This window comes from Urocampus carinirostris, chromosome 19, assembly GCF_059441175.1.
Source record: "Urocampus carinirostris isolate Australia breed hairy pipefish chromosome 19, RoL_Ucar_1.0, whole genome shotgun sequence".
NCBI classification, from domain to species: Eukaryota; Metazoa; Chordata; class Actinopteri; order Syngnathiformes; family Syngnathidae; genus Urocampus; species Urocampus carinirostris.
In genome coordinates, this window is record NC_142367.1 from 13,125,938 (window position 1) to 13,147,069 (window position 21,132).

General features: G+C 39.5%; 1 protein-coding gene across 2 annotated transcripts in view; it reads left to right on the forward strand.

Annotated features, from left to right (window-relative positions):
- Positions 1-490: 490 nt before the first annotated feature.
- The window catches only part of trrap (transformation/transcription domain-associated protein), a 103,756-nt gene continuing 83,114 nt past the window's right edge, over positions 491-21,132 (forward strand). The window contains exons 1-22 of one of the 2 annotated variants that reach the window (XM_088323149.1): positions 491-532; positions 5,073-5,248; positions 5,522-5,571; positions 6,120-6,230; positions 6,311-6,415; positions 6,486-6,569; positions 6,640-6,696; positions 6,768-6,893; positions 9,361-9,438; positions 11,777-11,865; positions 13,792-13,888; positions 14,018-14,156; positions 15,875-15,953; positions 16,350-16,584; positions 16,667-17,003; positions 18,304-18,401; positions 18,471-18,665; positions 18,730-18,921; positions 18,986-19,151; positions 19,424-19,680; positions 19,802-20,002; positions 20,557-20,708. In XM_088323149.1, the coding sequence (XP_088179275.1) occupies positions 5,149-5,248; positions 5,522-5,571; positions 6,120-6,230; positions 6,311-6,415; positions 6,486-6,569; positions 6,640-6,696; positions 6,768-6,893; positions 9,361-9,438; positions 11,777-11,865; positions 13,792-13,888; positions 14,018-14,156; positions 15,875-15,953; positions 16,350-16,584; positions 16,667-17,003; positions 18,304-18,401; positions 18,471-18,665; positions 18,730-18,921; positions 18,986-19,151; positions 19,424-19,680; positions 19,802-20,002; positions 20,557-20,708 (2,948 nt within the window). In that variant the 5' untranslated portion in view covers positions 491-532; positions 5,073-5,148. Of the gene's footprint in view, positions 533-5,058; positions 5,249-5,521; positions 5,572-6,119; positions 6,231-6,310; positions 6,416-6,485; positions 6,570-6,639; positions 6,697-6,767; positions 6,894-9,360; positions 9,439-11,776; positions 11,866-13,791; positions 13,889-14,017; positions 14,157-15,874; positions 15,954-16,349; positions 16,585-16,666; positions 17,004-18,303; positions 18,402-18,470; positions 18,666-18,729; positions 18,922-18,985; positions 19,152-19,423; positions 19,681-19,801; positions 20,003-20,556; positions 20,709-21,132 lie in introns of those variants that run through there. The other variant, XM_088323148.1, reaches the window with a different exon arrangement.

The window sequence follows — 21,132 nt, forward strand, 5'->3', positions numbered from 1 at the left end:
AATATTCACGTAGTTGAATTGTGTTTTGATATTTATTGGGTTTATAATAAATTATGAGAACCCATGTATTAAAAACACACAGAAAAAAACACAATATTTAAAGAATAATTAGTTTTAGGTTTAAAAATATAGATACAAACTTTTTATTATTCTATTCTTAATGTTTTTCGATCAATGTGTTGCAATTTTTGTTTATCTCGTTTCTCCATCATCTTAGGTTTGTCATTGTACGGCCACCGTAGAGTTAAGTCAAGACCATCGAAAATGATGGTCTTACAGTACCCCCATGTGCAACAAATCCTTCCGCGAGCACTAGATAAAATAGATTTTAAAAAATACCAATATTGCTTTTGAAAAATATATATCTTTATAAAATATATCTCTTTGAATAATATATTCATGATAAATTTTGACCATGATGCATAAAAACTCCGCATTTTATACATGATACGCGGATTGATATACTTCATATTAACGCTGCTCAAAGCGGCGCTGCACTGCTTTCGACCGACTCGGTTTTATTCTGTGTATGGTAAGATGCTTTATTTTTCTATCATTATTCATTCTAAGCAAATTTCTGCTATGCTATTTTCTTCTAAAACAACTTGCTTTATGAGCACGAAGTTTAATTTTTCCATTGTAAAATATAAACTCCTTTTTTGCACTGCTGAGCAAAATCAACGTTCTCTTTCTTTACTAAGCTAACTTGTAACATAATGGCGGCTATATTGCATTTTAAGTCTTGTTTGTAATTACTGTTCTTTTAGTATTCAAATACTTCGAAGCTTCAAATTCTTACATTGTTTTCACTACGATGTATTTTTTTAATAAGCGTTTCATTTCGAAATCGTTTATAAAGAATTGTTAGCCGAGGCTTGATTCTACGTCATCAAAGTGCGTCGGTGGATAAGCGATAGTTTTTAAATCTAACTGGGGTCCAATCCAAATTGTGTTTGTACTCCAAACACGAGAATATAATTGTTTTTTATTTTTTTTATTATTGGTGGCATTTTATACATACATATATATGTATACATATATATGTATACACATATATATATATTCCAGGTATCATATGTTGCTGATACCAGCCTAATATTGGTGATACTTGAGCCAGTGTTAACATTCTAATTATAGATACCAAAATTATCGACAAAATCGTGTCCATTTCATCAAACATTTAAAAATATATTAAATTTTGGTATAATCGGTATAGTTAGAGCCAAACTTGTAAAGTAAATAGCACCTAAAATTTGGAATGAGCAAGTATAAATACCACGTATCATGTGGGTGCCGATACTAGCCTGATATTGGTGATACTAGAGCCAGTGTTTACATTATAGCAAGAGATGTTACAATTATGGACCAAAGATCCATCCTTTTGTAAGTAATCCATAGATAATAACCAATTCAGGTAATATACAATTTGATAAGAGTTCACGCCAAAATAGATAAAAAGAAAGCACTTAAAATTAGCAATGAGAAAGTGTTGGTACCAGGTGCCAGTGTTTACATTCTAGCAGTTTTAGGGGATCGGCTTCAATGTGTTCTGTTCTTTGTTAGGGTTAGTTCTGCATTTCTATAGCGCTTTTCAATGCAAGTTTGTACATTAATCTGTAACTAAATGAGTACTTTCAGAGTAGCACATTGCTATTGGGTGTTAATACAGAAGCTCCCCTACTTACGAACATTCGAGTTACGAACAACAGTACTTACGAACATTCCAGATATTGCTGTAAGTTTTGTGTTGTGTGCACCTATATCAGAGCAAAGGACAGTGCTGTAGTATCTCTTTCCGTCGCGTGGTGCTGTGAGAGGTCACCCAGCATCCACACCGAAGAAGAAATCTGGCTTCTACTTCCTGATTTGTGTGTTTATGCACTGTATCTCTAGCACGCTAAGAACTTCGACGTTTTTATTGTTTTATATCTCATGCATCCATCCGATATGGGTGGTGTAAAGAAGAGGCGAGACGTTTCTTTTGAAATTAAAGTGGAATAAGTAAGCCTGATGCGGTAGAGAAAATGGTTGGATCGCTTTTTTTTCTTCCACTTTTTACCACGAAGGAGGATGTCGCCTAACCATTCTATGAGTTAACTTTATGTATCTTTATAGTCAAGTCGTGTTTACTAGTGACGCCCTTAATCACATGGAGTTTCAAAGGGCTTCACAGACCACACAGAATGTCAACACCTAATGTATAGCTTTGTTTTTCAGTACTATGCTTTATTATTCAGCCTGCTTTGTTAACATGTAAACTTTAATAGTGACTGGCTTGCTAGGGTGCTGCTGTGCTTTAAATGACGTCAAAGCTCCGTAAGTCATAAACAAGACAGCCTGTGTTCAAAACGTATCATTTTGGAAAATAATTGGAATATACCGATAAGATATATAGAAATAGGCAAAAAAATTGGGCAAAAAACGTGTACAGACGCCGCCAGACCTATGAACGAGTTGGGCTCCGGACAATCGTTCGTAAGTTGGATTTGTTTGTAAGTTGCTTTAGTGCTATATTTTGTATGTTTAAGGTTAATATAAACATGTTTAAGGCTTGTATAAGTAACCTGTATTCTTTTGTAGTTTAAAATAAACATTTCATATAATAATATGCCCCATAAAGATAAAGTTAGTTTACTTACTTTTGGGAGATGCGCTTCAAGTGGTTCTCCTCCATGGTAAAAAAGCGGTCCGACCATTTTCTCAATTGCATCAAGCTTTCTTATTCCACTTTTGTTTCAAAAGAAACAGATTGCCTCTTCCTTACAATTTACACCAACCTTATTGAATAGACGCGCAGAATATTAAACAATAAAAACGTCAAAGTTCTTAGCGCGCTGGAGATTGTGTAGGCGTGGAATGTGAGGTGGGCATGAATGATGTCAGTAGAGGGACAAATGTGCGAGAGTTTAGTTTTTGAGAGATTTCAGTGTGTTTACAAAGAGACCGTTAGTGTTTCTGAGTATTTTTTCATGAAGGCGGAGCAATCCATTACCCACACAAAACGACACGCTACATTGGTGGCAGCGGTCGGATTACGAGCAGGTGAAAAAGAGATGTTTACATACGAATTAGGAAGAGGAAGCATATTTTGTCACTTCAAATAATGCCACATGCCGGTAGTGGCGGAAAGAAGCACTACAGTAATGACCTGTACTTGAAAAAAAGGTGCACACAATACCAAATCTAACTTACAGCAATGTCCAAGTAATTTTCGACATCCCGAAAAAAATGATCACATCTGCCGGAATTCGTAAGTCGAATGTACGCAAGTCGGGAGGCGTCTGTAATACTTTCTCACATTTTGTATATTTTAGAATCTCGGTATCCCTTTAGCCATTTTTATTGTTTTTGAAGCCAATGGGCGTAAATTTAGTGGAGTGAATCTGTACCCCGGATTGTATTTACTAATTAGGGGGAAATTATTTCATAACTACATAGCCCTGGATGTTTTCAATTACAATGACAAACTTCTGGTTCTCAGACTTTGTAGTACTTTATTGGAAATTGGTGATCTGTTGCCAGACCTGTCTAGGTCCAGGAACTATCCATCAGGAGGCGGTGTCTGTGTTGATGCACAAAATGGGACAAGCAACAGGAAGAAAAAGAAAAACTTTAAATAGGGTGAACATAGTTCGAACGAGACAAAGGCACGGGTAGTCCCATAATCCAATGGAGAGCGGGAGAAAGAGTTATAAACAAAAACACCCAAAAAGAAAGTGTCTGAGTAGTTAGACTGTATCCTTCAAGCCTGCGGCAAAATGCCAAAACGGAACAAAAGGAAATAAAAAATGAAAAAAAAAGAGTAGTGGTTGCTGTGATGGCTTATTTGTCTTACATAAGTAATCTATTTATTTAGATATGTATGTAAATATTCATGCATTTTTATCTGAACCATTTTTATTTTAAATCATTCTTCTATTGTGTAATGGAATCATTTCATTTATTCATTCAATTAAATACCTGAAAAATATTAATAAAGACACAAAAATGTACAAAATGCAATGTCCTTTATTGGACATAGAGCCTTTAATATGTCACAAACGCAGAAGATGCAACGTCATCGCCACAAATTTGTCTTTCTTCAAAAAAACATGAAAGTGATTTAGAATCTGGTGATAGTATTTCCACTTGTGCACTATTGGTGCCAAGGTCCAGCCCATCTCTAATGACGCCTTACATTAATAAAACAACGGTGACCATATGATAAAAGTGCTGTATCTGAGTTGGATCAGGAGGCTTCTCCTGCTATTGGTAACCATGGAAACTAGTACTTTTTCATGAGAGGGATATAACTTTGCCCAAAAAAAACAGCCTTGAGACTGTACGTGCCTAAGACACACCGCAGGAAAGTGGTACCAAATATATATATATATATATATATATATATATAGATATATATATATATAAAACCTGTGCAGTGTTTGTATGTTCTCCCCGTGCTTGCGTGGGTTTCCTCCGGGCACTCTGGTTTTCTTCACATTCCAAAGACATGCATTTCATGTGGATTAGCCGGTCCAAATTGTCCCTAGGTGTGAATTAGTGAGCGAGTTGTCTGTCTCTGTGTACCCTGCGATTGGCTGGCAACCAGTTCAGGGTGTCCCCTGCCCACTGCCCGATGATTGCTGGGATGGGCTCCAGCACCCCCGCGACCCTACTGAGGATAAGCGGTGCAGCTAATGAGATGAGATTTTATATATATATATATATATATATATATATATATATACACAATTTGTGTGTGTCAATATATATTTGAAACACTTTGAAGCTTATTCTTAAAGTTTTCCATTCTTTATGTGGTATTGGGAAATATTTTGCTGCTTTTTTATTGCACTATTCTTCCCATGCGTTTCTAACTTAGGCCAGCCTACAAGCACTACATTGTGAATATTGCCTATCCATTGTTTTTTTTTAATCACATTTTTATTTCTTTAGGTCTTTTATTACTTTTATGCTGGAGTGCCACGTCAAATCTCGTTGTAAACATTGTGCACTACATTGTGACCAATGAAAACAAATATTGTAATTCATAATTCCTTCAATCCTTCCTGTATCAACCTTTATTTCTGCAGTGGAGCACATCATGAGAACAAGCTGACGTCCGCCACACCCCGTTCCACTGTGTCCCAATCAATTCCAGCTCCCACGATGGCTTTTGGGCCCACTCCCAGCCCCACCGTGGTGGATCAGACCACGCTGATGAAAAAGTATCTGCAGTTTGTAGCGGCACTTACAGACACAAACACACGTAAGTTCATTGATCATAGCAGTTGTTATAACTCCGGTACGAACCACGCATGGGCAACGTGATGAGAGCGATACCTTTAGTCCAGTCAAAGGTACATGCATGTGAGCGTGGATGTTTGTGTGAATGTGTGTGTGTGTGCAAGAGTGTACCTTTTTGACCAAACTGGCGATGAAAGTAAAACTGATAAGATCTGAAAAGCCTATGAAGAGGTCCAGAAATGGTTCTTATTGTGCAATATCAAATTGTATTAATGGTTTAATTGTCCATTTGTAGCTGATGAGACCAAGCTGAAAATGATGCAGGAGGTCAGCGAGAACTTTGAGGTGAGTTTGACTCCGAGCTAGGCCGAAAAAAATAATGCCATGTGGAAAGCACGTGTTTACGAGTGAAAACGGCACAACTGTTGTGGGTTTTCGCTGTATTGTTAGCATGCAAACATTAGCCAAGGTCTAGCTAGCAGCTAGCAGCTAACCAAAACCTGGAAGGAGAGGGCTACAGGTACTTCTGAAAAAAATGTATTGTTGGTTGAGAACTTGGCAGGGCTTCCAATTTGATGTTCATCTTTCTTTAGTGCAAAATTATATATAAGAAGCAACGTCATGCACTGACTAGCCATCAAGTAAAAACCAGCTTTGCACGGCTTCCCTCACTTTAAACGGGACGTCATCACAACATTTTTCTTTTGGAAGCCTTATTTCTGTTTTCCCTCGGACGAAATCGGCAAAACCGTTTTGCTCATTTTCAGCAGAAAAAAAAATTCTGAGCGATAAATTTGTTGGAGTAATTTTTGGAGTGATAGGTAAAAAAAATCTTACTATATTGTTAAACAGGAGTGTTTAATTCTAACGCTACATTGACTGTATCATTTCAGAACGTGACATCCTCACCTCAGTACTCCACCTTCTTGGAACACATCATCCCTCGCTTCCTTACTTTTCTTCAGGATGGAGAGGTGCAGTTTTTACAAGAAAAGCCAACACAGGTACAGTGATTACCAAGAAGGCATGGAAATCGGGCTTTATCTCGCATTTTATCACAAAACATTGCGTTATGTTGATGCAGCAATTACGAAAGTTGGTGCTAGAAATCATCCACCGAATTCCTACAAATGAACACCTTCGACCGCACACCAAGAACATTCTGTCTGTCATGTTTCGTTTCCTGGAGGTAAGGGGCCTTCCACACATTCTATTTCTGTTCGCATAGAATACCGGCTGAAGTTTTTTTTTTCTTCTAGATCGAAAGCGAGGAAAACGTGTTGATATGCCTCCGAATTATAATCGAGCTACACAAACTATTCCGTCCTCCCATCTCACAGGAGGTGAGTGTCTTCTTTACTCTGCATGATAATTATTAATATAATATTACTGAATTTATTTCTATATTTTCAGATTCATCACTTTCTGGACTTTGTAAAACAGATTTATAAGGACCTTCCGAAGATTGTTGTAAGTATCTGCATGATGTGTTTCAATTTGTCGGGGATTTCAATTGGTTAACTGTGGGTTCCGCCTCCTAGGCCCGGTACTTTGAGAACCCTCAGGTGATTGGTGAGAACACAGTGCCCTCCCCGGAAATGGTCGGGATGATCACCTCCGTGATGGTGAAAACTGCACCCGAAAGAGAAGACAGTGAAACGCGAACGGTAAGTTCAGCACCTCAGTTTTTTGGGGATGCCATTTTTTTCTACCCAGTACCACATGTAAGCGCTAGGTGGCAGCATTGCTCCACATCACGATTACATTGACCTTTATCAAATGGAAATGTATTTGTATAGTACGTACTCTACATACACAAAATGCAACTCAAAAGTCCTGTATAAAAACATAAATTGTACAACAAGGAAAAAATACTTCCCTTAAATATTTCTCTATTAAGTATGTTTTAAGTAATTATGGAAAAACCAAAGCTTTCTGAATAAATATAGATAGATAGATAGATACTTTATTCATCCCCGAAGGGAAATTCACTTTTCCAGCAGCATCCCTAAGCTGAGAACAATCGAAAAAAACTGAGAACAATCGAAAATAACACGGGAGCTGCTGGAGTGGCTGCCATTCGTGACGGCAATGTGTCAAAATGGTTCGATGTGATAAAGCATTGGTCACAATTAAGTGTGGTGAGTCACAACACCACTTCACCAATGCTTTGTTTCATTGAAGCAAATGTGTTTAAATGGTTCAGTGCTTTGAGACCTTTGACACAATTTAGGGCAATGTCCTTTGCTAGACAAAAAATACTGTAGTTTGGTCTCTTTGAGTCTCAAATCTTCTTACTCATTTTTGCTTGCACAACACAATACAGTGACGTCTAAAGGTCAAATATTACACATGGTCCGTTAAAGAAATACACAAACTGGTAACTAACAAACACATAAACAAACACACAATAATTAACAATCACAAAAACAGACATTTAGATACCAAAACTAACTTGTACGAGTCCCAAATAAATGTGTGTATATGTGCGTATTATATAAATTGATGTATTTTGTGTCAATGAATGCCTATTTTTGTTCAATTGCAAATTATCTAATGTGATCTAACTTTACCTCACTCTCCGTTGTTCTCAATATGGCGTATTGCGCGCAAAAGCTCTCCATCTCACAAGACACAACATTTTTAGTGATATTTCTCCTTTTTAAAAGCATTGTGAGTTTGATTAGGGTAAATAGACTGACTCGATCTCCCCCTACTTGAGTAACATGTCCACGGTCACCTGCCGAGACGCGCGTCACGTCACCGCGGTCACATGATTTTTTTCACCAAATGAGGCAGGGATCGGAACAACGTATCAAGACACCCGTTACGCAAGCGCGTGCCACTTGCCGAGCATCTGGTTTGAGCGTGAAATCACTGTCTGTCACCACAATCCAGCGAGACATCCAGACCACTAATTGTGATACTGCTGCTGCGAGCGCTCAATCCCTGTTTCGAGCGTCTTCTTGGAGCGTAACATCACAAGTGCTAACGCCAGACTGAGTTCAAAGAGCCTTTGTAAATTTCTTCCCACCGCGCCAATTTCGTTTTTTCTTTCACCCTCTGTGTTCCGGCCACCGAGCGCATAAGGCTAAAGGAAATGAGGCGGAGGAGCAAAGGGATTTCACACGCGTGCTGGAAAGTAAGAAAAGGACTGTCTCAAATACAGTCAAAATGCCTATCCAAACTCAAAAAAGGATGAAAAAAGGAAGAGTTTATTTGAGCGGAGTCTAAGAATTCCACACGTTGAATTTTGCACATGTAACAAAAGGAGCTGGAATGGTGATTTCATCCAGAAGATGGCGTCAGGAAGTAAAATATTTTGAGGTTACGGACATCAACTTTAAGGACCATGTTTAGTCCCATTATTAATTTGAAAATTTGAAAAAGTTGTTTAAATGAGTAAACAAAGTAAAATTAAAAAAATATATATAGTAAAGAAAGGTACTACATATACAATGTTGGTGTTGTTTTGGTGCCAGTCTTGTCCCCAGTGTCCCTTAGTTACTTTCTCCTCCAATAAATATATTTTTCATAAAACATTGTGTACAATAAATTAATGTAAATTTCTTTTAAATATCATTTTTAATTGTGGATATTTTTTTTATTGTATTTTTTTTATCAAGATATTTATCATGCCAAAAAAAACTTTTTTTTTCTGAATATTATCAAATTTTAGTGCTTAAAAAAGGCATAATATATAACGTTGCTTTAGTTCAGAATGTTTCAAAAGCAATACAATAAATGGGTATATTAATAAAAAAGTGAAATAACATGCATACATAAATGTCTTCATAAAAACATATTGGTATAATAGGATATCTTTTCCTTTTACATCGCAAATGTATCAGATTAAGTCAGATAAAATCAATCTTTTTTTTTTTTTACTCTTCGCCCTTCTGCTCTGCAAATTTCTTTAAGTTAACATCTCAAGATGCTTTCCCACCCCTGGGTTTGATGTCAAGCATTGGTTAAACAAATGGGATACTCAAATCTGTAGCACAAGCTGAGTACTTGTTTCTGACGTCTTGTTGACTCTTGAGGGGGAAGTGTCTCATTTGGAGTATGTCTGTGAGAGCAAATTATGTGAGTGTGTCATCCGGCGATGTAGTAATCTTTATGCATTGTCTGTAGCACACCATCATCCCGCGAGGGTCTTTGTCCCTCAAAGTGCTCGCAGAACTGCCACTCAGCGTGGTGCTTCTTTATCAGGTGAGTGGAATGAAATTATTGTCACAGTATTGGGTTATTATGAGGCTTGACAACTTGATTGACTCGTTTGTGTTTTTGGATTGATTGGCGTTTGTCACAGGACAAATATCCACCGTTCTCTTATCACCGTAGACCCCCGAAACAGAACATGAATTCTTCTGAGGTAGAAATATTGCCAAGTTAAATTGCCATTTAGCCGGGGACAGAAACCTATAGTAATTGGGTAATGCGTTCTAAACCCCTGCTACACCCGGCAAAAATAGAAAAATCACAATTTTGTACAGTCATACCTCTACTACTAACTTCTCCACGTAAGAAATTTTCAGGTTTTTCAGGCAAACTGAGCGTGAAAAAATTTATTTGAGGTACAAATTTATCAGGATACGATTAAACAGACCAGTAGTGTGACCGGGAACCTGATTCGTATGCGTGAGCGCCGGCATGCTCTTGTGTCTACCGCGTATTCTTTGTGCCCTCTTCCTCTTTGTGTCTACTTCCGGTCCCATTCCCGCTCTGTAAAAAGTACTGTACTCCACTATATGCTAGCAATGCGAAACATTCACGATGGACCCCAAAAACGACATTCAGAAAAGTGAGCAGCAAGGAGAAAAGAAACGGAGAAGAGTTTTTCTGAACATTGTAACAAAGCAGGAAATAAATGATAATGCTCCTGCCGAGCCTTGAAAATGATATGCTGGATGAGTTCTCGTTTATTAAGGTGCTGTACCTCCCACCCAACGCCACCTCTATCCTCCAGCCCATGGACCAACAAGTCATCGCAAACTTTAAAAAAACCTATACAAAACACCTGTTCAGGAGATGTTTTGACATCACTGAAAACACACAGCTTACCCTTAGTGAGTTTTAGAAGGGGCACTTTGACATTATTGTTTTCCTCAAGATGATTAATATGGCCTGGCAGGAGGTGACCAGATGTAGCCTTAATGCAGCCTGGTGAAAGCTGTGGCCTGATGCTGTTGCCCAGCAAGAAATTGAGGAGTTTGAGGGGGAGAATGAAGTGGACACATTTATTTCACTGGGAAAGGACATGGGTCTTGAGGTGGATGAAATTGACAGCAATGAGCTGATACAGGAGCACACTGAGGAGCTTTCAACACCAGAGCTGCAGGAATTGGAGGCGATGCAACTCACCGCTGTGCAGGAAGACTTAAGAGACGACAAGGAGGAGGTCGCACCCATCGATTTTATCCGCCTAAATTTAAAACATATTGGCAAAAGTCCATGAATTTGTGTAACTTTACCACCTAGAAAAAGTTTTGACTGGTCGGGCTATTGCTCATTACTATGACGTTTGATGCTTTTTTTATGATTTATTGAAAAAAAATAATACTTTTGCATTTCTTGGAACGGATTAGCGAATATACATTGAAAAGGTGCCTCTACTTACAAAATTTTCAGGTTACAAATCTACTCCCGGGACGAATTTAATTAGTAAGTAGAGGTACGACTGTATATAGTAAGTACTACTTATGTGTAAGGTACATGTACATGATTAAAACCCATTAGAAATAAATACAGTATACGTAGACAAAAAATGAAATTGTATCTACCTTTGGTGTGACATGACTTGAATCGGTCGAGTGGAGTAGCGTGTGGATGCAGAGTGGGAGGGAATGACTGATTAAAATTTAGATTAATGACTGATTGAAATTTAGATTGATTTTTAAAAGTCCCACTCACGAGTATTGGCATGCTCTTAGAAGAGTTCCTTGCTCAAATCGCCTCTTTATTTTTAACCGTAGTCCCGATCCTCAAGTGGTTATGGCCATGCAACTTAGCTAGGGCAGCGATGATTGTACTTTCTTTTTATTTCTCAAATATGCAAGCTTCCTTCCCATGATTATCATTTTCTCCTTTTCACTTTAAGCATCAGCTCAATCCTTGGACCCATAGTGAATAAATACAGTACAAAAATAATGTATCACCGACTCGCTGTGTAGTTACAAGGCACATAAGATTACAAACAGAAACAAGTGGAAAAGGGCCTTGTGGGATGTACTTTATTTAGCCAATAGCAAATCAGAATCTTCAAACCAATAGCAAACCAACATTTTACATGACGTTGACTAACAGCAGACCGGTATCTTAGAGACGCAAGTTTCATAAGCATATGTACAACACATGTCATTAAAGTTGTGTGATGGGGAAAATGCTATATAGAGGGGCCTGAAAAACTGCTTTTCCACACCGTAAAGTGAAGATGTCATAAGGTGAGGTAGCTGTATTTGGGGATTTGGGGTAAAATCATCTAGTCTGTAATTATGTTGTTACTATAAGAATGTCTTTTTTTTCCTTTTTTTCTCGCTATCCCCTTCAGCTCTACAAGCAGAGTATTCACAACGTGGTGTCGGAGTTTGTGCCCCTCATCATGAGCACCATCATGCTGCAGGTCTCTCCACAAGCCAGGTAACATCCATTTGCCCATGCAGGAATTACAAGCCCATCACCTTACACACCCACTAACTAAATTAATTTTCATTTTATGGTCTTCTGAATGAGATTGGGCACACTTTTAATGGAATGGTACTCCCCTCCGCATTCCCCCTCTCCTCATCGCCCCTTCCTAGCAGCAGTTTTTGATGATGTCGCTAAAGCCGGCTTCCATTCCATTTGGGGAAGTTAGAATGGTAGAAATTGGCTTAGCGGGAGGTGAAATTTGAGCGTAGGCTGTCGAAATAGGCACGAAATGGAGCAGAGTTAATTAAGGGAAAAACAAACCTCAGGAATCTCTGGCAGGTATGAAGAAGTTTTTGGGGCAGACAGGGTAACAGCTGCCAGACAAATGAATTAAATCCTCTATGTAGATCTACATACGTCCTCTTTGTTGTTGACATTTTATGTTTTTCTCCATTTCAGATACAATATTATGATAGATCAAAATCCACAAATGTATAATACGTTTTAATTGGAAACAGAAAACAACTGTTGGGGGGAAAAAACAAATCCCATCAACTATTTTGACACCTTTACTAGAATATACAATAAACAAAATCACAATAACATAGAAAAAAAAAATAATAAAAAACAAGACAAACATATCACAATGTTTTACCAAGAAAACACATATTGGAATCAGTAGCCTAGATGGTAGGGGGCCCGCTCCAAGACTGGGAGGTTGCTGGTTCAAGCCTCGGCCGAGTCATACCTAAGACTTACAACATTGGTTATTCATTGCCTCCCTGCTTGGCACCCGGCATTAAGGGTTGGAATTGGGGGGTTTGGTCACCTAATGACTCCCAACACAGCAGTTGGGTCTAAAATGGCGGCGCCCTGTTTGGCTGCGGATGCATCGGCTCGCTACAGTTTAACTGTAAGGGTCAAATGTATCGACATTTCGTTCTGTGTGCATGGTTACAAAGAATGACAATAAAAGTGAATTCTATTCTTCTTCGTAAATCAGTCATAAGGCAGAAATTTTGAAACAATCAACATATAACTTGAGATATTTTGATTAAAATCATCCATTAGCCATAATTTGGACCACTTATGTTTACTAGGGCTGCGGGGGCAGGGGGACACCATGAACCGATTGCCAATTATAAATTTGTTTCAATTGATGACACAATTTCTTTGTTTCTTTCCTTTTTCCCTGATGTAGCAAGGCATTGTTGGCCATTTTGTTTTCAAAGGCGTTAATTTCATCACGATCATCATTGACTACGTTAACATGCAATCCAATTGGAAACGAATTTATGGATATCTGGAGCAATACAAATAAATCGTTTACGTGTCTTGAGACAAATGAGTAACCCCATATTGATAGTGTTTATGAGTACAGAGATATCTCATTTCTGCAGTCAATGGGGACCACAACCACCCGCAAAAAGTGAAAATCTGCAAAGTAGTTTGTAAATGCTTTTTTTCCTTTTTTTTAATTAGAAAAAATATATATTTTTATTATATTCATTCATTTATTCATGTGGGAGACACGAAGGTGAGGGATACAAATCCTTCCTAATGAGATTCCAAAAGAAGGAAGAGTGATGTCGACTCATAATACAGTATGTAAAGACGCTATGATTTGAACTGTCACCAGAGATCTCAATTCAAGGAGTGCGATCTGCGTGAATCTTGGGGCAGAAGCATCCGTTGGTTTGTTTTTTCTTTTTTGATTAAACAATTTTTCTCCAATCTTTTTTTATTATTATTAATTTTTTTCCCCGCGATGGAGTGAACCATTATCATAAGAAGGACGAAATAGCTGGGGTCTCTTCCAATTCCAAACAAATATTCGAAGCGGGTCAACGTCAATGAGTATCTCAAGTGAATAAACGTGCTGTTTTTTAGTGTTGTTTTTTTAAATTATTTTTTTGTGTTTTTTATATTTTGTAGACAGCACAAGCTTTATAACAAGGAACTGTATGCAGATTTCATCGCTGCACAGATCAAGACACTCTCGTTTCTGGCCTACATCATTCGAATCTACCAGGTAGTGTCGTTGGATGCGTTTTTATAAAATGTGCATCAAAAAAAGTGAAATATCCCAAAAACGACTTGCATACATCGAGTAACAACATTCCTTTGCTTTTTGTTCCCGTTCGTTTTTCCACCCTATCAGGACCTGGTGGTGAAGTATTCCCAGCAGATGGTGAAGGGAATGCTCCAGCTGCTCACAAACTGCCCCTCGGAGACTGCTCACTTCCGCAAGGAGCTGCTCATCGCCGTCAAACACATCCTCACCACGGAACTACGCAACCGTATGTGCCCGCATGAGCGCTTGGCATCGTTAGGAGGATGAGACGCATGCTTCAAAGCTAACATTGTTTTTGGCAGGATAAAATCAAAACTCGACGCTTAAAAACAGCACATGCTACTAATGCCAGTGATTTTGTGGTCACTAGCGTAGTGTCGCTCCGTATATTATAGACGTTCTTATTTAGGTGATGGTACTGAAATGTATTAGATCAAATGGAAAGAAAGAATATATATTCTTTTCTTTTTTTGACGAGGCGATTTTTCGATACGTCATTGACTAAAAGTTTACATTGCAGTTAATCATAATTGTGTATGTCGCACCGTTAACAAATGCTCCTTTGAGTTTGTTGTGTAGCTGTAATGCCATTTTAAAGCCCCAATGTGTATTACATAGCGACCACTAGTGGTGTCAATATACTTAATTCAATTAAATAAAACTATTGATTCAAACAAAAAGCATAGACATATACTATCTCCATCCTTCTATCCACTATTGTACTTACAGCGTTATTGTTACAGTGTTAATGTTACTGTTTACCTGACTTGTTAACCTGACTGCCCATTTTGCACATCTGGTTAGCTACTCCTCTTGCACTATCGGCACTATGGTAAAATACTATACGTAGCCATAATACAATACAACTTTTACTTATATCTGTACATTCAAGGAAACTGGGCGGGTCAGATGTATCGACATTTCGTTCTGTATACACGTGTACTAGAATGACAATAAAGTAGATCTGAATGTGAATCTGAATTATCTGCACCGCTTATCCTCAGTAGGGTCGCGGGGGTGCTGGAGCCCATCCCAGCTATCTTCGGGCAGTGGGCAGGGGACACCCTGAACTGGTTGCCAGCCAGTCGCAGGGCACACACGGGTAGACAACACTCGCTCATTCACACCTAGGGACAATTTGGCCAATTACCCTGACATGCATGTTTTTGGTGATGTGGGAGGAAACCGGAGTGCCCGGAGGAAACCCATGCAAGCACGGGGAGAACATGCAAACTCCACACAGGAAGGCTGGTAGCTGGATTTGAACCCATGAACTCAGAACTGTGCCGCACACACGCTAACCACTTATAATTTTTTAAAGACTCAGAGATTTAGAAATTTGTGATTATATTACACAAATTGAATAAGCTGACATATCTAGCAGCCATCTTATTACCACAAAAGCTTGAATGACCATTTTGCAAACATAGCTTGTCCTAGTGTTACTTTTAGTACTCAACAACCACTTACCTTACACTTTGATTTAGCCATATTTTACTTTGCGTCCCACTGTTTCCCTCTTTAGCCACCTATGCTTGGATGCAGGTTGTTTGGTTTGCCTTAACTGTTTGTTACTAACCAGCCTGCCTGTTTATTCAGTTTCACTCGATTTTGGAGATCGTCATGAGTATTAGTAGCTTCTCCCACTAGCCGCTAATGTTAGCCACTTACACCAGCTCTGAACAACTCCAGCTATTCCCTCTTTTCAGGCACTCTGGGTGTATCTAGCTCACTCTGTATTTTGTTGTCGTCTGTGGGGATTAACAGCAGCTTTCATGCTTTGTCACTGGCTGAAATTTATCCTTGCATACGGAACAAAATATGGAAGTAGGTTCCGAATTTTACAAATTGGTATCCTTCGAGCTGGTGGCACGGCGGTTAGGTTGTTAACATTTGTTATACTTGTGCCGCAAGAAAAGGTCAAAGTGTTTCTTTATTTTGCAGAGTTTATACCTTGCATGGATAAACTTTTTGACGAATCCATCCTCATCGGCTCCGGATACACCGCCCGGGAGACTCTCCGGTGAGTTGCTCGTTTGCGCATCCATCACAATCATCTCCCTGTTTAGCGGGCAATTGCTCTGACAGCTCGGAGTCCTTTGCATGTTAATGAGGCACGTCTCTTGGCGGTCGACCACATCTGAGATCCGTCTGTCAAATTGTCATGTCGCTTCTCCCGACGGCCGATTCTCCCCTTTGCTCGATGTCCAAACGTCTTTGACCTGACTCGCCACTGGAGCGTCGTTCCAAATTAGTAGTGCCGACGAGCTGTCGAGACCTGGAGGGAATATTGTCGCTCAACAGCTCACTTTCCTGCTCTTTTCTTTGGCAGACTACTTTCACAGTTCCCATAACTGTCTTAGCTCTTCAGAAAAGCCCATGTCGTAAATTTCAATTCTGTTGCCACTTCTCATTTCAGACCTTTGGCATACAGCACACTCGCGGACCTCGTCCACCATGTTCGCCAGAATTTGCCACTGAGCGATTTATCCCTAGCCGTGCAGCTATTTGCCAAGAACATCGACGACGAATCACTCCCCAGCAATATCCAGACAATGTCCTGCAAGCTTTTGCTTAACCTGGTAGACTGCATCCGCTCCAAGTCAGAGCAGGAGAACGGGAACGGGCGGGACATCCTCATGAGGATGTTGGAGGTAGCAAGCATAAAGCAAAGCTCATCATTACCTTGTTGTACTCTGTTTCATTTCCTGTTGTTGTCTCTTCTTTCCTCATCAGGTGTTTGTGCTAAAATTCCACACCATTGCGCGATACCAGCTGGTCTCCATCTTCAAGAAGTGCAAACCGCAGTCGGAAATGGGCGTGGTGGAGCCCGGTGTTCTACCAGGGGTGCCGGCCACACCCACTCCTTCGATCACGCCGGCTATTCCACCTCCCGCTCCTCCCACGCCGATCCCCATCGCACCCCAGCCGCCCGCCGCCGCCCTCGATAGGCAAGGTGAAAAAGAGGACAAGCAGACATTCCAAGTGTCCGACTGCCGCAGTTTGGTGAAGACCCTGGTGTGTGGGGTAAAAACCATCACGTGGGGCATCACTTCATGCAAGGCCCCTGGAGGTACGGCTAGAAAAAAATGTTAATATGCACTATTATTTTTTTATTCACAAACAGTGCACTATTTGTAAAAAAATGTTGCCTTTTATCCTGACAGTTTGATCTTTTTTCCCTTCCAAGTCTTTATCACATGTCTAATCTCGTTGCATATTATTTACAACGATGTTGTCACTGGCAATAAAGACAGTTCAATTTATTAATAACTCTCCAAAGGTAACTGAAAACTTAATATTTTAAATAAGAATATTTACAGTGTACCCTAGCCATATTGCGGTTTGACTTTAGCGTCCTCTGTGCATCACAGATTTTTGTTTATTCTGCAGATTTTTGCGTTCTTCACGGAATTTCTGCCTCATTTTAAGAGCACCAGAACACTCAAACCAATCAGAGAGCTTCTTTCTGTTTTTTGGGAGGTGATTGGAGCAATTTCAATGAATCTGGTACACGGCTAGTGACAAATATAACCCCGGATACATTCTCTTTGCGAGCAATCCAAGAGTTAGGGTTAGATAATTATGAGTAATGTCATTTCTGCATTTAACTTTTGACATTTATTAAAGGAGGACTTCATTCATGTCACTCACCCAAATCAACAAAGCACCATGCTTGTTTGCTCTTGTTCTAAAAGTTGGCTCCATTGCTGCATTTTGCCTGTTTACAATAACTGACTTGACAGAAGCATAGACTTACACTATATATGGATGGACACAACTCCAGCATCCTCTATATATGGATAGATACAACTGTAGCATCCACTGTATATGGATGGATACAAATTCGGCATTTTTGCCTTTGGATTTGGAAATAAAATGGAAATGTTCTGGAGAAATTAACCAATAATAGGCTAATTTGTAAGCTGAAGTTTGTGTGTCATTCGTCTTTTTTACTACAAGTTCCACGGTGCTTTGAGACATAACAATATCCCAGATGAGGGGAACGGATTCATTGTATTACGCTATAGTACGTATATGGTTCCTATTTCTCTGACATTCACCGTAAGCAGGTGCTTATGGAATGGATTAACCTCAGAAACAGATGGAAGAATATATATATGTAAATAAAAAAAAAAAAGCATTATTTTAAATAAATATTGTGTTTTGATTTTCCCATTTAAAGGTTTTCGCAATAGTTCTGTTTTTTATCTTGTTATTTATTGTGATGTATTTTTGTATTGCCTGTGTTATATTTTATATAGTATTTAGTATTTGGTAGTATAATACAATTTTGCAGGATATCAGTATGAAAAGTTTCAGTTTTATAAAAAAACTTGCATATCAAATTAATTTGTTTGGTTTTGAAACAGAGGCTCAGTTTATACCAAACAAGCAGCTCCAGCCCAAGGAAACTCAGATCTACATTAAGTTGGTCAAGTATGCCATGCAGGCGTTGGACATCTATCAGGTACCGTTAGATTTGCTTTGCATCTCTTTGTGGTCTTCAAACTTAAATATGTTTTTTTGTAACGACAAGGTGCAGGTGGCCAATAACCAGCAGGCATACATTCGGGTAGCTAACTGCCAGGCGGTACGCATGAAGGAGGAGAAGGAGGTCCTGGAACACTTTGCTGGGGTCTTCACAATGATGAACCCGCTTACTTTCAAAGAGATCTTTCAAACTACTGTCCCCTACATGGTGGAGAGGATTTCCAAAAACTATGCACTTCAGGTAAAAACGGCAACAATGAAAAACATTTTTATTATTCTGTTTAATTTCTGCCACTCATGCGCAGATTGTGGCAAACTTTTTCCTGGCCAACTTGACAACTTCGGCACTTTTCGCCACAATCTTGGTGGAGTACCTTCTGGAAAGACTGCCAGAGATGGGCTCCAATGTGGAGTTGTCTAATCTTTACCTTAAGCTCTTTAAACTGGTCTTTGGATCAGTGTCACTTTTTGCAGCGGAAAATGAACAAATGCTAAAAGTAAGTTTTTTTTTTCAAATCTTTTATTACATGGGTTTTACAACTGTTTATCTTTTGTCTTCAGCCACACCTCCACAAGATCGTCAACAGCTCAATGGAACTGGCCCAATCTGCTAAGGAGCCTTACAACTACTTCCTTTTTCTACGGGCACTCTTTCGCTCGATTGGTGGGGGGAGCCATGACCTTCTCTACCAAGAATTCCTGCCTCTTCTCCCCAATCTCTTACAAGGTACAACTCAAATACACTATACAGTGGACCCCCGGGATACGACATTGTGAGGTGGGGATCGCAAAGTGAAATTGCCGTAATGCAGGGAATGGAAACCTTTTGTAATTGGCTATGAAATCCCTGTACCCCAGATAAAAACATCAAAATCATCTAATTTAGGACCGTAAAGTGAAAACGTCGTCAGGTGGGGAAACCGTACCCCGGGGGCTTACCGTAATCAGGTTTGCACTTGTCAATTCTGCTACATTTTCTCACTATTTTTATGCCGCCAGGTTTGAACATGTTGCAGAGTGGCCTCCATAAGCAGCACATGAAGGACCTATTTGTGGAGTTATGCTTGACAGTGCCTGTGCGTCTCAGTTCTTTGCTGCCATACTTGCCCATGCTGATGGACCCGCTAGTCTCAGCACTCAACGGCTCTCAGACTCTCGTGAGCCAAGGCCTTCGCACCTTAGAGCTCTGCGTGGACAACTTACAGCCGGACTTTCTGTATGACCATATCCAACCTGTGAGGGCTGAGCTAATGCAGGTAGGAAGTTTTACGGACTGGTGCAATTGCCGGGCAGGAAAATGATATACCGCCGATGCTTATGTTAACCATTTGTATTTGTATTGACCACCCGTAAATATTTTCTCTCCGTACTCTTAAGGCTTTGTGGCGTACCCTTCGCAACCCAGCAGAGAGCATCTCTCACGTAGCCTATCGGGTCCTGGGAAAGTTTGGTGGCAGTAACAGGAAAATGCTGAAAGAGTCCCAGAGGCTGCACTACGTTGTGACTGAGGTTCAAGGGCCCAGCATCAAGGCTGAGTTCACCGACTGCAAAGCCTCTATTCAGCTCCCAATGGAGAAGGTAAGGCCACTCTCCGTAATTTAAACAGAGCAATATTTTTCCTCTTGGTTTATTTCATCTGCTCCTTCCTTTCCGTCCCAAGTCTGTAATCTCAAATTTAGTGTGGTCCACCATAACAGGATTATATACTCTATGTAATAGCTGTTTCACTCTCTGACCATTTTCTCTTGATTCAGGCTCTCACACGCTGCAAATTGTACTCTGAGAACCACGACATAAAACACAAGTGATAACAGACATTGTAAAGTTTTATTTGCAATTAGATTAAACAAACCTATCAAAAGACATTGATGTGTGTAAATTTAACAGCTTTAAAATAAGGTGTCTTTTAGCAAGGCAGGATTCTTTGAAATAATCTTTCGGACTGACAAGACTATAAATTACCATGTCTGGATAGGATACAATATCAATGGAATACAGGTTTGCGATTTTCAAAATTTCACTTGCTTTCTAGTCTTTACTACATCATCTTGATCATAAAATGGTGATTTTATGAGATAGTTACTTTAAGATTTGCTTTAAACCTTTTATTGACTCGCCATATTCCATTCCAGGCTATCGAGACAGCCCTGGATTGTCTGAAGAGTGCCAACACAGAACCGTACTACAGAAGACAGGCGTGGGAGGTCATCAAGTGTTTTCTGGTCGCCATGACCAGCCTGGACGATAACAAGCACGCTCTCTACCAGCTTCTTTCCCATCCCAAGTAAGAAAACATCCATTTTGAGAATAATATTCATAATAGGTGTAATTGATGCGTAGATGTTTTTTGAACATCATTTTTTTGCATCCAATATTATCTTTATCATTGTAATGACACATTTAGCTGCTTAATTTCCCTAGAAAAGGCAAAAGATGCTATTTTAGCACCTCCCCTTCCATGAAAAAGCTCCAATTTGCATTTTGTCCTCTATTTTGGCACTCTGTTGTCGTCCCAGTTGGTAGTTGTTATTTACAACAGCTGAAGGCGACTGGGCCGCTGTGTTATTGAGCAGCTGTTTTCTCCATGCTTGAGCTTGTGTTTTATAATGCCACACGCTGGGGGTGGAGCTGATGGATCGCCTCATCTAATTATTGCTATTTGAAAGGATGCTATTTGCAGGGCGGGGGAGCAGGTGAGGAAATCAGAG